The sequence below is a fragment of the Hypanus sabinus genome, chromosome 8 (assembly GCF_030144855.1).
Source record: "Hypanus sabinus isolate sHypSab1 chromosome 8, sHypSab1.hap1, whole genome shotgun sequence".
NCBI lineage: Eukaryota > Metazoa > Chordata > Chondrichthyes > Myliobatiformes > Dasyatidae > Hypanus > Hypanus sabinus.
Genome location: NC_082713.1, coordinates 172816613 through 172833492, shown reverse-complemented (window position 1 = coordinate 172833492; position 16880 = coordinate 172816613). Strand labels below are relative to the sequence as shown.

The following is a 16880-nucleotide window of genomic DNA, read 5'->3' as shown; positions in this document are numbered from 1 at the left end:
GAAGCAGGTTCACTGGTGTGTTAATAGGAAGCAGTTGCACAGGTGCATCAGTAGGAAAGGTGCAGAGGTGTGTCAGTTAGGGAATACTTGCCAGTCAGTTGCTGTGGTATATAGTTATGTTACACAAAACTTCAGATCACTCTTGAAGAATGTTAAGGAACTCTGTTATCGGGAAGTCAGTGGCCATACAAGCAGTAATGTGAGTGTTGTGATATGACTTACCCGTGCTGCTCTCTGTGCGTGTACCCTGGCATCCTGTGCGTTGTGGATGTGGGAGCCACGTGGTCACTCCTCATGCAGGGCAGTGGCTGTGTGCTGTCGGGAGAAGCCGCTCCTGTGGTCACGGTGTACGTCAGGGACCATGTGTAGGACTGCACCGCTCCTGGCAAAGCACAGAACCAGCAATACGCACTCATGTTATTCTATGAGCAGCAGAGAGTACGCATCACTGGAAACTGCACTACAGCAGGCAGAAAGCCTCTACAATGGGCCAAGTGGCCGAGTTCTGCTCTAATGATATTTTGCTACTGCTATTTCCATTGTTAACACAAGTAAATCATTTATAAGTGTGTAAAGAGAAGCATTTTAATGGGAAGATCTTTTTAATGACATCTCATGCCTCTGGATATCAAATGTTGGGGGTCGAGGTGTTTCAATAAATGCCTCCCCACATCACAATGCCTGAGACAGGTGTGACACATGTGACATGACAGATGGACCAGTTCCAAGCTCAGACACTCCCAGCCAGAGGGAGGAACAGGGGAAGGAGCTTGGGAGAGCAGGTGGACAAGGGGGAATATGCCAGGAGTAGTCTGTGTACAGTAAGATCCCACAAGCAGTGATGGTCAATGAATCTCAGCTGGACCACAGAGATGATCTCCAACTGAGGGTGCCCTCACTCCATGAGGCTCGGAGAAGTGAATATCTGGAGTAGAACCAGCGGTGGATAGAGGCAGAGAGAACTCATTCTGTATGGAGCAGCCCCATTCCTAGGGACAGGGCGGGGAAATGGTGCAGGGGCAGGGGGGTCAGCTATGATGGAATAGGCCCAATGGACTGAGTGGCCTAATGATGTTTCCTCTGTTCCTGATACCCTTCTAACTGAGGCTCTGATCTAACAGACCCCACTGCCCTACCCTGGGGTGCTCTGGTCCCTCCACTGTAATGCCCCCCACCTATTGTTCCAACCTTCCCCACCACCCTGTGAATGGACCATCCCACACTGTGCAGCCACCTGTGTTCAGGGTTGGCTGTCACAACCGCAGAACCTGGGTGTTTTCACAAGTGAGCAGCTGAAAAAGTCAGCAATCTCACGTGTGAGAGTGCACACACTCTAGGCAATTAGAGTTTCTTTGTAACACTTTTTAAACTCTGTTCCTTTTGCTTCAGTCTTGTCAAGTCCTGATTGAAGCACAGCGATGACAATGCTCCCTGCGTACCTTAGTCCACGTTCCAGGAAAGAAGATTAGTGATTTAGATAGATGCTGTTAAAGGAGCAATATTAATTTAGTTCCGGGTTACTATTTTCAAGCCACAGTGATGACATTAGATTGTATTTGGAGAGTTTTTAGATATTGGCCCTGTCGGCCTAACAGTTATTATTTTCTTCTGTACTGTACAATTCTTACTAAGACTCAGTGAACTCTTCATTCTGCATCTGTGTCTCCCCCTCTGCACTTGTTAACTCAGTGAGCAGTAGTTGTGGTGTCCGTGTGGACAGAGGAATCTCTCACCTGCTGTGGTAACTCCAGTGTACTCCGGAGACTGGTTGTTGGTGGGTGATGCCGGTTGGATCTCGGCTGTGACGGATTTATCCGGGGAGAAAGGGGGAGGGGATTGCGTTGGGGGATTGTGATCATTTGGCAATGCTTCCTCCTGACGGCCCACTACACATGGAAGGAAAGAGCATGTCAGTGATGGGCTTCATGGCAGACACTGGGTAACTGAACAAAGTGCTGAACTAACACGATGGTAGTGAAACATTTAAACTGTCACAGACAGCGACAAGATAAACAAACAGTACAACACTTTAAACTGGTAAATAGCCAGGCTGTGATCTCCCACTGGCCACCTATTTCAATTTGATTTCCCATTCCCATTCCAACATGTGGATCCACGGCCTCTGCTACTGATATAATGAGGCCACTCTCAGGTTGTAGAAGCAACACCATACTCCATCTGGGTATGCTCCAACCTGAAGCCTTCAACATCAATTTCTCTAACTTCTGGTCATTTTTCACCATCTTCCATCTCTCTTCTAACATTCTCCACTCTGGCCTCCTACCTCTTCTCCTCACATGCCTCTCATCGACCCCTGGTGCCCCCTCCTCCTTCCCTTTCTCACATGGTCTACACTCTCCTTTCCTGTCAAATTCCTTCATCTGCAGCCCTTTGCCTTTTCTACCCATCACCGCCCAGCTTCTCACTTCATCCCTCCTCCCCCACCCGTGTGGCTTCATCAATCACATTTTAGCTTGTCCTCCTGCTCCCCCCCCCCCACCTTCCTATTCTGGATTCTTCCCCTTTCCTTTTCAGTCCTGGTGAAGAGTCTTGGCCTGAAACGCTGGCAGTAAAGGGCATTCTAACAGGTTACATCACCTTCTAGCACAGGATCAGAAAAAGCTGAAGAAAGTTGCAAACCCTCAGTCAGCTCCATCATGAGCACTCGCCTCCCCACCTTCAAAAGGCAGCATCCACCCCATCACCCTCTTCTCATTGCTGCCATGGAGAGGGAGGTACAGGAGTCTAAAGACACAATTAATGATTCAGGAACAGCTTCTTCCCCACCACCATCCAATTTCTGAATGGACAGTGAATTTGTGCACTACCTCAGTCACTTTTTGCACTAGTTACAGTAATCTCATTGATACACATATACTATATATTTCTTATTGTAATTTGTACTTTATTATTATATAATGCAATGTGCAGCTGTCACAAAACAACACATTTCATGATTTTTTGTGACATGACAGTGATATTAAACCTGATTCCAATTTCAATTCCTCATTCCTGCGTGTAGTCAAAGCACCACCTGCCTGACTCATGGTCACATCCTATTTGTGACCATGATCTAACTGGTATGGAGCTGATTCCTACACCATTGGTAACACACTGTCCCTCAAAGTTCAGATTCCAGTTCAACAACTCTGAGCTGCAGAAACTGAGTCCAGATGTGTTATGTTGAACCTTACTGCTCTCTGCCAACTCCCATATGCTGCAGTGATAACTGAACCATCTTGGCTCTAAGAATGAATCACTATCTCCTTCAGAAGAGAGATTAGGCGGAACTTCTTTATCCAGAGGGTGGTGGCTGTGGAGGTCGAGTCATTGGGTATATTTGAAGACACAAGAGATTCTGGAGATCCAGAGTTATGCACACAAAATGCTGGAGGAACTCAGTGGGTCAGGCGCATCTATGGAGGGGAATAAAGATTCGACATTTGGGCTGAGACCCTTCATCAGAACCTTTTATAAGATACTGCTTGATCCATGAGTTCCTCCAGCATTGTGAGGCTACATTTAAAGCAGGCATTGATGGGTTCTCAATTATTATGGACATCAAAGTTTACAGAGAAAAGACAGGAGGATGGGGTTGAGAGGGAAAATACATCAGCCATGATGGAATAGTGGACTGGACTCAATAGGCCGAATGGCCTAATTCTGGTCCTATATTTGTGGTTTCCTCCAATCTCTCTACATGACTAGCCCTCTTTCCCCAGGACTGTTCTAGTAAATCTCCTCTGTACCCTCATGAAGGCTTGCCATCATTCATAAACTGTGTGGTCAAGAATTTGGCAGAAATTTCCAACAGAAGTTTATGTATGTTTTTAAAAAGATCTGGTGACACTTCTAATACTTCCTGCCAAGCATCCAAGATTCTTTCATAATTGTCTTCTCAACTTGTCCAACCACCCAAACAATGTGCCCACATTCATGTACTCATTATTGTGTGGGTGATCACCTGGACCAGATCAAAACAGGAGGGTTGCGGGCAATTTCAACTTGAGGATTTTACTCTTGGGCTGGGAAGGAAATGGACAAACTCTCTCCCTTTACCTGCGCAACCTTCTCCCTTCATGGACCTCATCAGCTCATTGGCCCTCTCCTGGCAGTGAAGAGACTCCAGCAGATAGAGTACATAGTCATCAAACGTCAAGTGGATCAGATGGAAGGAACCTGTTGGAATGGAATGCATTTAATGAGATTCTTAGTCATAGATTTCTGGAATCCTACAGCTTGGAACAGGCCATTTGGCCCACCATGTCCCTGCTGACCACTGGGCACCCATGCATCTGAATTGTATCTTTCATTTACAGGTCCAGAGCCTGGGTGACTCAAGTGCTCATCGGGACAATTCCCAAATGCTGTCAGAGACTCTGCTTTTAGCACTCTCTGCAACAGTGTGTTCTTTCTAATTCTGCAGTCCACCTATCACCTCCCAGTATCAGTCACTCTCTACAATCTCCCTCCTCTTTCACACCTTGATCCACCTACCCTTCCACACCTTGATCCACCTCTTTGCCCAGACCACCCCTCTGCCTACCTTCCTATCCTTCCAACACAATGTGTAATATTGGACATTCAGTTCCCAACTACAACCATCCTTCAGCCCTGATTCAATGATGGCCACAACATCATACCTGACAATCTGTAATAAGACAAGAAGTTCATCCACCTTGTTTCTTGCAACCCATGCATTGAGATATAATACTCTGATTGCTGTATTTGCTATGCTTTTAGATTTTCCATCCCTAATGCATTGATACTCACCCTGCTGGCTGCAATTATGTCTTGTCATCTGCCTGCCCTTCACAATGGATCTGATTCACCTTTTGACCCTGATTGTGTGATCCTACTTTATACATCGTTATATTGTTGTACGGTGTGTGGTGTGGAGTAATGTGAGTGGTGTGTGGTGTGGAGAGATGTGAGTGTTATATTGTTGTACAGTGTGTGATGTGAGTGTTATATTATTGTACGGTGTGTGGTGTGGAGTAATGTGAGTGGTGTGTGGTGTGGAGAGATGAGAGTGTTATATTGTTGTACAGTATGTGATGTGAGTGTTATATTATTGTACGGTGTGTGGTGTGGAGAGATGTGAATGTTATGTTGTTGTATGGTGTGTGGTGTGGAGTGATGTGAGTGTTGTATGGTGTGTGGTGTGGAGAGATGTGAGTGTTATGTTGTACGGTGTGTGGTGTGGAGTGATGTGAGTGTTGTATGGTGTGTGGTGTGGAGTGATGTGAGTGGTGTGTGGTGTGGAGTGATGTGAGTGTTATATTGGTGTGTGGTGTGTGGTGTGGAGTGATGTGAGTGTTATGTTGTTGTACGGTGTGTGATGTGGAGTGAAGTGAGTGTTGTATTGTTATATTGGTGTGTGGTGTGGAGCGATGTGAGTGTTATATTTGTGTATGGTGTGTGGTGTGGAGTGATGTGAGTGTTATATTTGTGTATGGTGTGTGGTGTGGAGTGATGTGAGTGTTATATTGGTGTGTGGTGTGGAGTGATGTGAGTTATATTGGTGTGTGGTGTGGAGTGATGTGAGTGTTATATTTGTGTGTGGTGTGGAGCGATGTGAGTGTTGTATGGTGTGTGGTGTGGAGTGATGTGAGTGTTGTATGGTGTGTGGTGTGGAGTGATGTGAGTGTTATATTTGTGTGTGGTGTGGAGAAATGTGAGTGTTGTATGGTGTGTGGTGTGTGGTGTGGAGTGATGTGAGTGTTATATTTGTGTGTGGTGTGGAGAAATGTGAGTGTTGTATGGTGTGTGGTGTGGAGTGATGTGAGTGTTGTATTGTTATATTGGTGTGTGGTGTGGAGCGATGTGAGTGTTGTATGGTGTGTGGTGTGTGGTGTGTGGTGTGTGGTGTGGAGTGATGTGAGTGTTATATTGTTATATTGGTGTGTGGTGTGGAGTGATGTGAGTGTTGTATGGTGTGTGGTGTGGAGTGATGTGAGTGTTATATTATTGTGTGGTGTGGAGAGAGGTGAGTGTTATATGGTGTGTGGTGTGTGGTGTGGAGTGATGTGAGTGTTGTATGGTGTGTGGTGTGTGGTGTGGAGTGATGTGAGTGTTATATTTGTGTGTGGTGTGGAGAGATGTGAGTGTTGTATGGTGTGTGGTGTGGAGTGATGTGAGTGTTGTATTGTTATATTGGTGTGTGGTGTGGAGTGATGTGAGTGTTGTATGGTGTGTGGTGTGGAGTGATGTGAGTGTTATATTATTGTGTGGTGTGGAGAGAGGTGAGTGTTATATTATTGTACGGTGTGTGGTGTGAAGTGATGTGAATGTTATGTTGGTGTGTGGTGTGGAGTGATGTGAGTGTTATATTATTGTGTGGTGTGGAGTGATGTGAGTGTTATATTGTTGTGTGGTGTGGAGTGATGTGAGTGTTATATTGGTGTGTGGTGTGGAGTGATGTGAGTGTTATATTATTGTGTGGTGTGGAGTGATGTGAGTGTTATATTGGTGTGTGGTGTGGAGTGATGTGAGTGTTATATTGGTGTGTGGTGTGGAGTGATGTGAGTGTTATATTATTGTGTGGTGTGGAGTGATGTGAGTGTTATATTGGTGTGTGGTGTGGAGTGATGTGAGTGTTATATTATTGTGTGGTGTGGAGTGATGTGAGTGTTATATTGGTGTGTGGTGTGGACTGATGAGTGTTATATTGGTGTGTGGTGTGGAGTGATGTGAGTGTTATATTGGTGTGTGGTGTGGAGTGATGTGAGTTGTATGGTGTGGTGTGGAGTGATGTGAGTGTTATATTGGTGTGTGGTGTGGAGTGATGAGTGTTATATTGGTGTGTGGTGTGGAGTGATGTGAGTGTTATATTGGTGTGTGGTGTGGAGTGATGTGAGTTGTATGGTGTGGTGTGGAGTGATGTGAGTTGTATGGTGTGGTGTGGAGTGATGAGTGTTATATTGGTGTGTGGTGTGGAGTGATGTGAGTTATATTGGTGTGTGGTGTGGAGTGATGTGAGTGTTATACTGGTGTGTGGTGTGGAGTGATGAGTGTTATATTGGTGTGTGGTGTGGAGTGATGTGAGTTGTATGGTGTGGTGTGGAGTGATGTGAGTGTTATATTGGTGTGTGGTGTGGAGTGATGTGAGTGTTATATTGGTGTGTGGTGTGGAGTGATGTGAGTTGTATGTTGGTGTGTGGTGTGGAGTGATGTGAGTGTTATATTGGTGTGTGGTGTGGAGTGATGTGAGTGTTATATTGGTGTGTGGTGTGGAGTGATGTGAGTTATATTGGTGTGTGATGTGGAGTGATGTGAGTGTTATATTGGTGTGTGGTGTGGAGTGATGTGAGTTATATTGGTGTGTGGTGTGGAGTGATGTGAGTGTTATATTGGTGTGTGGTGTGGAGTGATGAGTGTTATATTGGTGTGTGGTGTGGAGTGATGAGTGTTATATTGGTGTGTGGTGTGGAGTGATGTGAGTGTTATGTTGGTGTGTGGTGTGGAGTGATGTGAGTGTTATATTGGTGTGTGGTGTGGAGTGATGAGTGTTATATTGGTGTGTGGTGTGGAGTGATGAGTGTTATATTGGTGTGGTGTGGAGTGATGTGAGTGTTATGTTGGTGTGTGGTGTGGAGTGATGTGAGCCGGATTTCTGTTCATAAAAACACTATTGTACAGAGGTACAACCTGTCTAACTGCCTACACATTGAATTTCTGTTTACTTATTTTTCATCTTATTTATTTAAAGATACAGCAAAGAACTGGCCCTTCCAGCCCATTGAGCCATGCAACCTAGTAACCCAATATTTCAACCCCTATCCTAATTTTTTTTACAATGACCAACTAACCTACTAACTGATAAGTCTGTGGACTGTGGGAAGAAACTGGAGCACCTGGAGGCAACCCACATGCACACAGGAAGTACGTAAGTATGTCCAAAATCTTCTTATAGAGAATGCCAGAACTGAAATCTGAACTCTAATGCCGCAAGATATAATAACCATATAACAATTACAGCATGGAAACTGGCTGTCTCGGCCATTCTAGTCCATGCCAAATGCTTACTCTCACCTAGTCCCACTGACCCGCACTCACTCCATAACCCTCCATTCCTTTCCTGTCCATATACCTATCCAATTTTACTTTAAATGACAATACCAAACCTGCCTCTACCACTTCTACTGGAAGCTCGTTCTACACAGCTACCACTCTCTGAGTAAAGAAATTCCCCCTTGTGTTACCCTTAAACTTTTGCCCCCTAACTTTCAATTCATGTCCTCTTGTTTGAATCTCCCCTACTCTCAAAGGAAAAAGCCTATCCACGTCAACTCTATCTATTCCCCTCATAATTTTAAATACCTCTATCAAGTCCCCTCTCAACCTTCTACGCTCCAAAGAAAAAGACCTAACTTGTTCAACCTTTCCCTGTAACTTAGGTGCTGAAACCCAGGTAACATTCTAGTAAATCTTCTCTGTACTCTCTCTATTTTGTTGGCATCTTTCCTATAATTCGGTGACCAGAACTGTACACAATACTCCAAATTTGACCTTACTAATGCCTTGTACAATTTTAACATTACATCCCAACTCCTATACTCAATGCTCTGATTTATAAAGGCCAACATACCAAAAGGTTTCTTCACCACCCTATCCACATGAGATTCCACCTTCAGGGAACTATGCACCATTATTCCTAAATTACTCTGTTCTACTGCATTCTTCAATGCCCTACCATTTACCATGTATGTCCTATTTGGATTATTCCTACCAAGATTATCAGCATTAAACTCCATCTGCCATCATTCAGCCCACTCTTCTAACTGGCCTAAATCTCTCTGCAAACTTTGAAAACCTACTTCATTATCTAGTATCATCTGCATACTTACTAACCCAATTTACCACCCCATCAGCCAGATCATTAATGTAAATGACAAACAACATCGGACCCAGTACAGATCCCTGAGGTACAGCACTAGTCACCGGCTTCCAACCTGACAAACAGTTATCCACCACTACTCTCTGGCATCTCCCATCCAGCCACTGTTGAATCCATTTTACTACTTCAATATTAATACCTAAAGATTGAACCTTCCTAACTAACCTTCCATGCAGAACCTTGTCAAAGGCCTTACTGAAGTCCATACAGACAACATCCACTGCTTTACCCTCGTCAACTTTCCTTGTAACCTCTTTAAAAAATTCAATAAGATTTGTCAAAAATGACCTTCCATGCACAAATCCATGCTGACTGTTCCTAATCAGACCCTGTCTATCCAGTTAATTATACATACCATCTCTAAGAATACTTTCCATTAATTTACCCATCACTGGCGTCAAACTGACAGGCCTATAATTGCTAGGCTTACTCTTAGAACCCCTTTTAAACAATGGAACCTGCTGAACAATAGTTCAATAGAACAATAGTTCCTGCTGAACACCATACTACCTGGTACCTTGTGCAAAATTGTTTGCATGCAACTCTGTTATATTGTTATATTATTAGGCCACACTGGGATCACTAGTTTCTGTTCTGGTCATCTAACTTTGGGAAAGATGCAAAGGGTTTGAAGAGTTTCCAGTTTCCCCAGTACAGAGCCAGACGCAGGGCACTTCAGCACCATGGACAGCGTGTCCCCGAGTCCCGTTCCACAATCTGCAGGTACGAAGAGATTTCAGGGAACATTGTGACAAGAACACACAGAACATGTTCAACTCCCGCATGAAAGCTGCAGAGGTTCCTGTCTGTGGTTTTACATAATTTGTAAACAGTGGTAATTGGTAAAAATTAAGAGTTAAATCCTGTTTATTGTCCCAGCTCGGCAACCTGTAGTGTAGCAGTTAGCATAACATTTTACAGCACCAGTGACCCAGTTTCAATTCCCACTGCTGTACGTAAAGAGACTGTATCTTCTCCCCATGACAATGCGGGTTCCTTCAGATGCTCCAATTTCCTCCCACTCGCCAAAGACATACCAGATAATAGTTTAATTGGTCATTGTAAATTATCCTGAGATTAGGGTAGTGCTAAATTTGTTGGTTGATTGGTGGTGTGGCTGAAGGGCTGGAAGGGCCTGTTCCATGTGGAGTGAATTAATAGCCTCTTCACCCAGCACACAAGGAACTGGTTTACAATCACTCTCCAAAAAACTGGAGAGCAACCAGGAAGCCAGCATGATACCCTACTGCAGTACTGAGGGAGCCCCACACTATCAAAGGGGCAGTACTGAGGGAACTCCACATTATCAGAAGGTGCCTCCCTTAGTACCACTCCTCTCATGGTGTGGAGCTCCCTGGAACTGCTGTATGATTGTAGCTTTAGAACCCCAATAGAACGAAGAGCATTTCTACCATTGAAATTAATAAAATGATTTTTGCAATCAAATGTGTTCAGCAATAAATCACTGAGCATAAAGTTTGGTGCCAGTGGTTGTTAAAGACAAGCAGAGCCAGTGCATGCTGAAGAAAAATTCCTTATTACCAGTGAACATGTAAGGAACGTTGATGGCTCTGAGCCTGTACTCACTGGAGTTTAGAAAATGAGAGCTGGAGGATCTCACTGAGACCTATCGAATATTGAAATGCCTAGACGGAGTGGATGTGGAACAAATGTTTCTTTTAGAGGGAGAGTCTATAACCAGAGGGCACAGCCTCTGAATGGCCCAATTCTGCTCCTATAACTGATGACTTTATGGCCATTTGTTTCCCCTGGATCCTATCTGATCTCCAGACCAACCTACCACATGAAATGGGTTGGTTGGAAGTATGTTGAACTGTTTACCAACATTCCCTAGGTGAGGAGATCTGTAGGTGACTTAATATGGCTTGAAAGAGTGATGAACCAGCCAGAACTAAAGGAGTGTGGAATATCAGGCCAGAGGTTAGAGAGGGATAGAGGGGCGACTCTAGAGGGGTTAATATCAGAGAGGTCATAGGGGAGGGGTTATAGGCTGGAGGTTAGAGAGGGTGGGAGGAGGGGTTGTTCAGGAAGTTTAAAGAGTTATTGGACGGAGTTATGTGCACCGAGCACAGAGGGTAACAGGTGAACAGCTTGTGGTGTGAGTTAGGTTTGGATGAGATGCTGTTTGTGTAGAACATTCTTTGACCCATGACATGGTACCAAACTTTAAACCTACTCTAAGATCACTTTAATCCTTCCCTCCAACATACCTCCGTTTTTCTGTTATCCATGTGCCTTGCTGACAATCTCTTAAATATTCCTAATGTATCTGCCTCTACCACCACCCTCAGCAGTGTGTTGTACACACTCACTATTCTCTATGTTAAAATCTTAACCCCCCCCCTCTCCCCATACTTGTCCTCCAATCATCTTAAAATTACGCCCCCTCAAATTAGACATTTCCACTCTGGGGAAAACATCTCTAGCTATCCGCTCAACCTATCATCTTGCACACCTCTATCAAGTCACCTCTCACCCTCCTTCACTCCAGAGAGAAAATCCCTAGCTTGTCCTTCTGTTCTCTGCTCTCTGATCCAGACAGCATCCTGGTAAATCACTTCTGCACCCTCTCTAAAGCTTCCACATCCTTTTTATAATGAGGTGACCAGAACTGAACACAATATTCCAAGTGTGGTCTAACCAGAGTTTCATAGAGCTACAACATTACTTTGTGGCCCTTGAACTCAAAAGTGGGAGGCTGTAATACTCTGGTGTTAGAACGGCAGAGTCTGGGAGTGGTGATATCCAGGGTGTCTGTGATGGGGAGCAAGCAGTGAATGGGAGAACTACGAGCAAGAGTCAGCCATTTGACCCATTGAGCCTGCTCTGCCAATAAGATGATGGCTGATCTGGCCATGGACTCATTTCCACCTCCATCCTATTCCCCATAACAATTATTATGCAAAAATCTAACTGTGCCTTTATACACAGTTAATGTATACAGGTGTGGAACCCAATGTGGTCTTCTGCTGCTGTAGGCTATCACTTCAAGGTTCAATATGTTGTGCTCTTCTGCACACTACTGTTGTAACGTGTGGTTACTTGAGTTACTGTCACCTCCTGTCAGCTTGGCCAGTCTGGCCATTCTCCCCCGACCTCTCTCACTAACAAGGTGTTTTCATCCACTGAACTGCCGCTCACTGGATGTTTTTTTTGTTTTCCGCACCATTCTCTGAGAACTCTAGAGACTTTTATGTATGAAAATCCCAGGAGAACAGCAGTTTCTGAGATATTCAAACCACCCTGTCTGGCACCAACGATCTTTCCACGGTCAAAGTCACTTAGATCATATTTCTTCCCCATTCTGATGTTTGAGCCTCTTGACCATGTCTGCATGCTTTTATTCATTGAGTTGCTGACATATGATTGGTTGTTTAGATATTTGCATTAACAAACAGTTATACCTAATATGTGGCCACTGAATGCATATTTAATGAGGAAGCTTCCACTTCTTCCCTGGGCAGAGAATTCCACAGATCCACAATTCTCTGGGATAAGCACTTCCTCACCATATCCATTCTCAATCTCCTCCCCAACAAAGCCTGGTGTTTGGAGTGAATGTCTGTCTTTCTCCCACTGCAGGACACCAAAGGGACCATCACTCACCTGGTTCCCACTTCCTCACTCGCTCACTGTTCCATGGGGCCTCCCTCACAGCTAACCTCCATTCACAAAACTCTGAATAAAGCATCAATATTTATAATCTTTACTCTGGCACCACTTGAATTTTAGCACAAAGGAACCCTGCCATCTTCCTTTCAATTAAAATATGAATGTGTTAAGTTTCATTAAACCAGTCAATTTAATTTAAATGCACAGTCTAATGTTTTAACTCAGAGAGCATGTGAATAGAGCAATGAGGAGGAGGAAGGGGGAAGCTAGACAGGAGGTCACTATCCCAACCAAACATGAAAATGGATTTAAATGGGACTTTATCCTCTGCAGCCATATGGGTGCCCCCCCCCCACAAGAACCAATGACAATTCGCGATGGGACCGACACCCATTCCATAAAACACAAACATGTAGTTCCTGCTGGGACGGAGCTTCAGTCACTTAGCCATGTCACACTGAGGGATCTCATCAAACTATTCACCAACATCCCCCCACCCTCAGAGCAGGGAGGGGATGAGGCTTTGTACTGGCTGCTGTTCTGAGCAGATTCACTGGACAGTACATAAGGCAGCTTTGTACAAAAGGGAGGGAAATTTTTAAACCTGTACACAGCTCACCAGAAGGAGAAGTTTAACAGCCAGTTCTGATCTCAGGGCAAGTGGTTTCTAACCACTGATGTCATTTTTATTTTTATTTGGAGATACAGTGCAGAAAAGGCCCTTCCAGCCCAACATGCCGCGCCACCCAAAAACCAACCAATTCAACACTAGTCTGATCACAGGAAAATTTACATCGACCAATTAACATACCAACTGATAAGTCTTTGGATTCTGAGAGAAAACTGGAATGCTCGGAGGAAACCAACACACACACACAGGTAGAACTTGCTTACTTTCTTACCATGGATACTAGAACTGAAGTCTGAACTATGATGCCACAAGTTGTAATAGCATTGCACTAACTGCTGCACAGCCATGACCTGTGATGCAGGAGTCTCACAGCAGACCTTAGAGCAGAGGGACCCTCTCCTCATGGGTGCAAGTTATGGCATTTCACAGGATACAGAGGGAAGGGATTGGTAGGGAAGGGATTGGAAGGGATTGAGAGGATGTTTCCCCCCACGTGTTGTGTTCAGAAGGGAGGGGGGTCATAGAGGACCCAGAGGGAAGAGGATGTTCTCATTCACAAGGTGTGATCAGGACAAACCCACTTTCATTGTGCCTATACCTCACCATACTGGTGAATGTGACGATACACTAAACTTGTGTTTGAAGAAGAAATTGGAGTGTGGGACAGTGTGGAAAGGGACCTTCAAAGAGCTTGTGGAGAAACGATGGGCTGAACATGGTCTCTTTCTGAGCTGACTGAATTCTGACCAGCAGTAAGCTGAAGTCAGTGGTTTTCTCAGCCCGGGAATCTGCTAGTGTCTTCCACAGTGAAGCCTGATGCAAAATACTTATTCTGTTTATCCACCATTTTGTTGTTCCCCATTTACTGCATCTCTAGCATCATTTTCCAGCCGTCTGATATACACTCTTGCCTCTCTTTTACACTTTTATGTATCTGAAGAAACTTTTGGTATTCTCTATAACATTACTGACTAGCTTATGTTTTCCATCTTTACCTTCTTAATGACTTTCTTAGTTGTCTTCTGTTGGTTTTTAAAAGCTTCTCAATCCTATAACTTCCTACTAATTTTTGCTGTATTATATGCCCTCTCTTTGGCTTTTATGTTGGCTGTGACTTCTTTAGTTAGCCACAGTTGTGTCATCTTGCCTTTAGAATACTTCTTCCTCTTTGGGACGTGTATATCCTGTGCCTTCTGAATTGCTTCCAGAAATTCCAGCCGTTGCTGCTCTGCCATCATCCCTGCCAGTGTTCTTTTCCAATCAATTCTGGCCAGTTCCTCACTCATGCCTCAGTAATTCCTTTTACTCCACTGTAGTACTGATACATCTGACTTTAGCTTCTCCTTCTCAAATTTCAGGGTGAACTTGATCATATTATGATCACTTTCCCCTAAGGATTCTGTTACCTTAAGCTCTCTAATCTATTCTGGTTCATTGCACAACACTCAATCCAGAATAGCTGATTCCCCCCCCCCCCCAGTGGGATCAACTATGAGCTGCTCAAAAAAAAGCCATCTCGTAGGCACTCTAGAAATTCCCCCTCCTGGAATCCAGCACCAACCTGATTTTCCCAATCTACCTTCATATTGAAATTCCACATGACTATTGTAACATAGAGCATAGAATAGTACAGCACATTACAGGCCCTTTAGCCCACAATGTTGTGCCAACCCTCAAACCCTGCCTCCCATATAAACCCCCACCTTAAGTTCCTCCATATACCTGTCTAGTAGTCTCTTAAACTTCTCTAGTGTATCTGCCTCCACCACTGACTCAGGTAGTGCATTCCACGCACCAACCACTCTCTGAGTGAAAAACCTTCCTCTAATATCCCCCTTGAACTTCCCACCCCTTACCTTAAAGCCATGTCCTCTTGTATTGAGTAGTGGTGCCCTGGGAAAGAGGTGCTGGCTGTCCACTCTATCTATTCCTCTTAATATCTTGTACACCTCTATCATGTCTCCTCTCATCCTCCTTCTCTCCAAAGAGTAAAGCCCTAGCTCCCTTAATCTCTGATCATAATCCATACTCTCTAAACTAGGCAGCATCCTGGTAAATCTCCTCTGTACCCTTTCCAATGCTTCCACATCCTTCCTATAGTGAGGCGACCAGAACTAGACACAGTACTCCAAGTGTGGCCTAACCAGAGTTTTATAGAGCTGCATCATTACCTCATGACTGTTAAACTCTATCCCTCAACTTATGAAAGCTAACACCCCATAAGCTTTCTTAACTACCCTTTCTACCTGTGAGACAACTTTCAGGGATCTATGGACATGTACCCCCCCAGATCCCTCTGCTCCTCCACACTACCAAGTATCCTGCCATTTACTTTGTACTCTGCCTTGGAGTTTGTCCTTCCAAAGTATACCACCTCACACTTATCCAGGTTGAACTCCATCTGCCACTTCTCAGCCCACTTTTGCACCCTATCAATGTCTCTCTGCAATCTTCAACAATCCTCTACACTATCTACAACACCACCAACCTTTGTGTCATCTGCAAACTTGCCAACCCACCCTTCTGCCTCCACATCCAGGTCGTTAATAAAAATCATGGAAAGTAGAGGTCCCAGAACAGATCCTTGTGGGACACCACTAGTCACAACTCTCCAATCTGAAAGTACTCCCTCCACCACAACCCTCTGCCTTCTTTAGGCAAGCCAATTCTGAATCCACCTGGCCAAACCTCCCTAGATTCCATGCCTTCTGACTTTCTGAATGAGCCTACCGTGTGGAACCTTGTCAAATGCCTTACTAAAATCCATGTAGATCACATTCACTGCACTACCCTCATCTATATGCCTGGTCATCTCCTCAAAGAACTCAAAGTAGCATTGCCCCTTTGACATACATTTTCTATCTTGCATTGTAATTTGTAGACCACATCATTAGTACTGTTTGGGGTCTGTATACAACTCCCATCAGGGTCTTTTTACACCTTTGCAGTTCATCAGTTCTATCCACAATGATTCAACACTGGGGATCTCCTTGAAACCTTCAGAAAGTTGAAAGGACTAGATAGAGTGGATGTGGAGAGGATGTTTCCTATGGTGGAGGTATTCAGAACTAGATGGCACAGCCTCAAAATTGAGGGGCGACCCTTTAGAACAGAGGCAAGGAAGAATTTTCTTCACCAGAGAGAAGTAAACCTGTGGAATGTTCTGCCACAGTCTGTGGTATAGGGCAATTCCATGTGTATATTTAAGGCAGAAGCTGATCATTTCCTGATCGATCAGGACATCAAAGGATATCATGAGGAGGCAGGTGCAAGGGGTTGAGTGGGATCTGGGATCAGCCATGATGGAATGGCAGAGCAGACTTGATGGGCTGAATGGCCTAATTTTGCTCCAATTTCTTATGGACCCCATGTCATCTCTTTCTAATGATATGATTTCAGTTTTACCCAACAGAGCAATGTCATCCCCTCTGCTATCGTGCCTGTTCTTTCAATACAATGTGTATCCTTGGACATTAAGCTCTCAGCTGTAACCTTTTTCAGCCTACAATATCATACCTGCTCATCTGTAACTGTGCTGCAAATACATCCACCTTATTCTGTATACTGCACGCATTCAAATATAACACCTTCAGTCCTGTATTCACCCTTTTTGATTTTTACTGACCTTTATGTTGCAACTTATTCTTTTGACTGCAATTCTGCCCTATCAACAGCCTCTCCTCACTACACATTGCCTCTGTTTGTAAACTAGCTAGC

General features: G+C 44.4%; 1 protein-coding gene across 1 annotated transcript in view; it reads right to left on the bottom strand.

Annotated features, from left to right (window-relative positions):
* rfx4 (regulatory factor X, 4) overlaps positions 1 to 16880 on the bottom strand; it is a 126885-nt gene that overhangs the window by 41234 nt on the left and 68771 nt on the right. Inside the window, exons 14-16 of the mRNA XM_059976613.1 lie at positions 4060 to 4179; positions 1734 to 1886; positions 223 to 382 (exon numbers count right to left, since the gene is read on the bottom strand). Coding sequence (XP_059832596.1) covers positions 223 to 382; positions 1734 to 1886; positions 4060 to 4179 — 433 coding nt within the window. The remainder of the gene's footprint in view (positions 1 to 222; positions 383 to 1733; positions 1887 to 4059; positions 4180 to 16880) is intronic.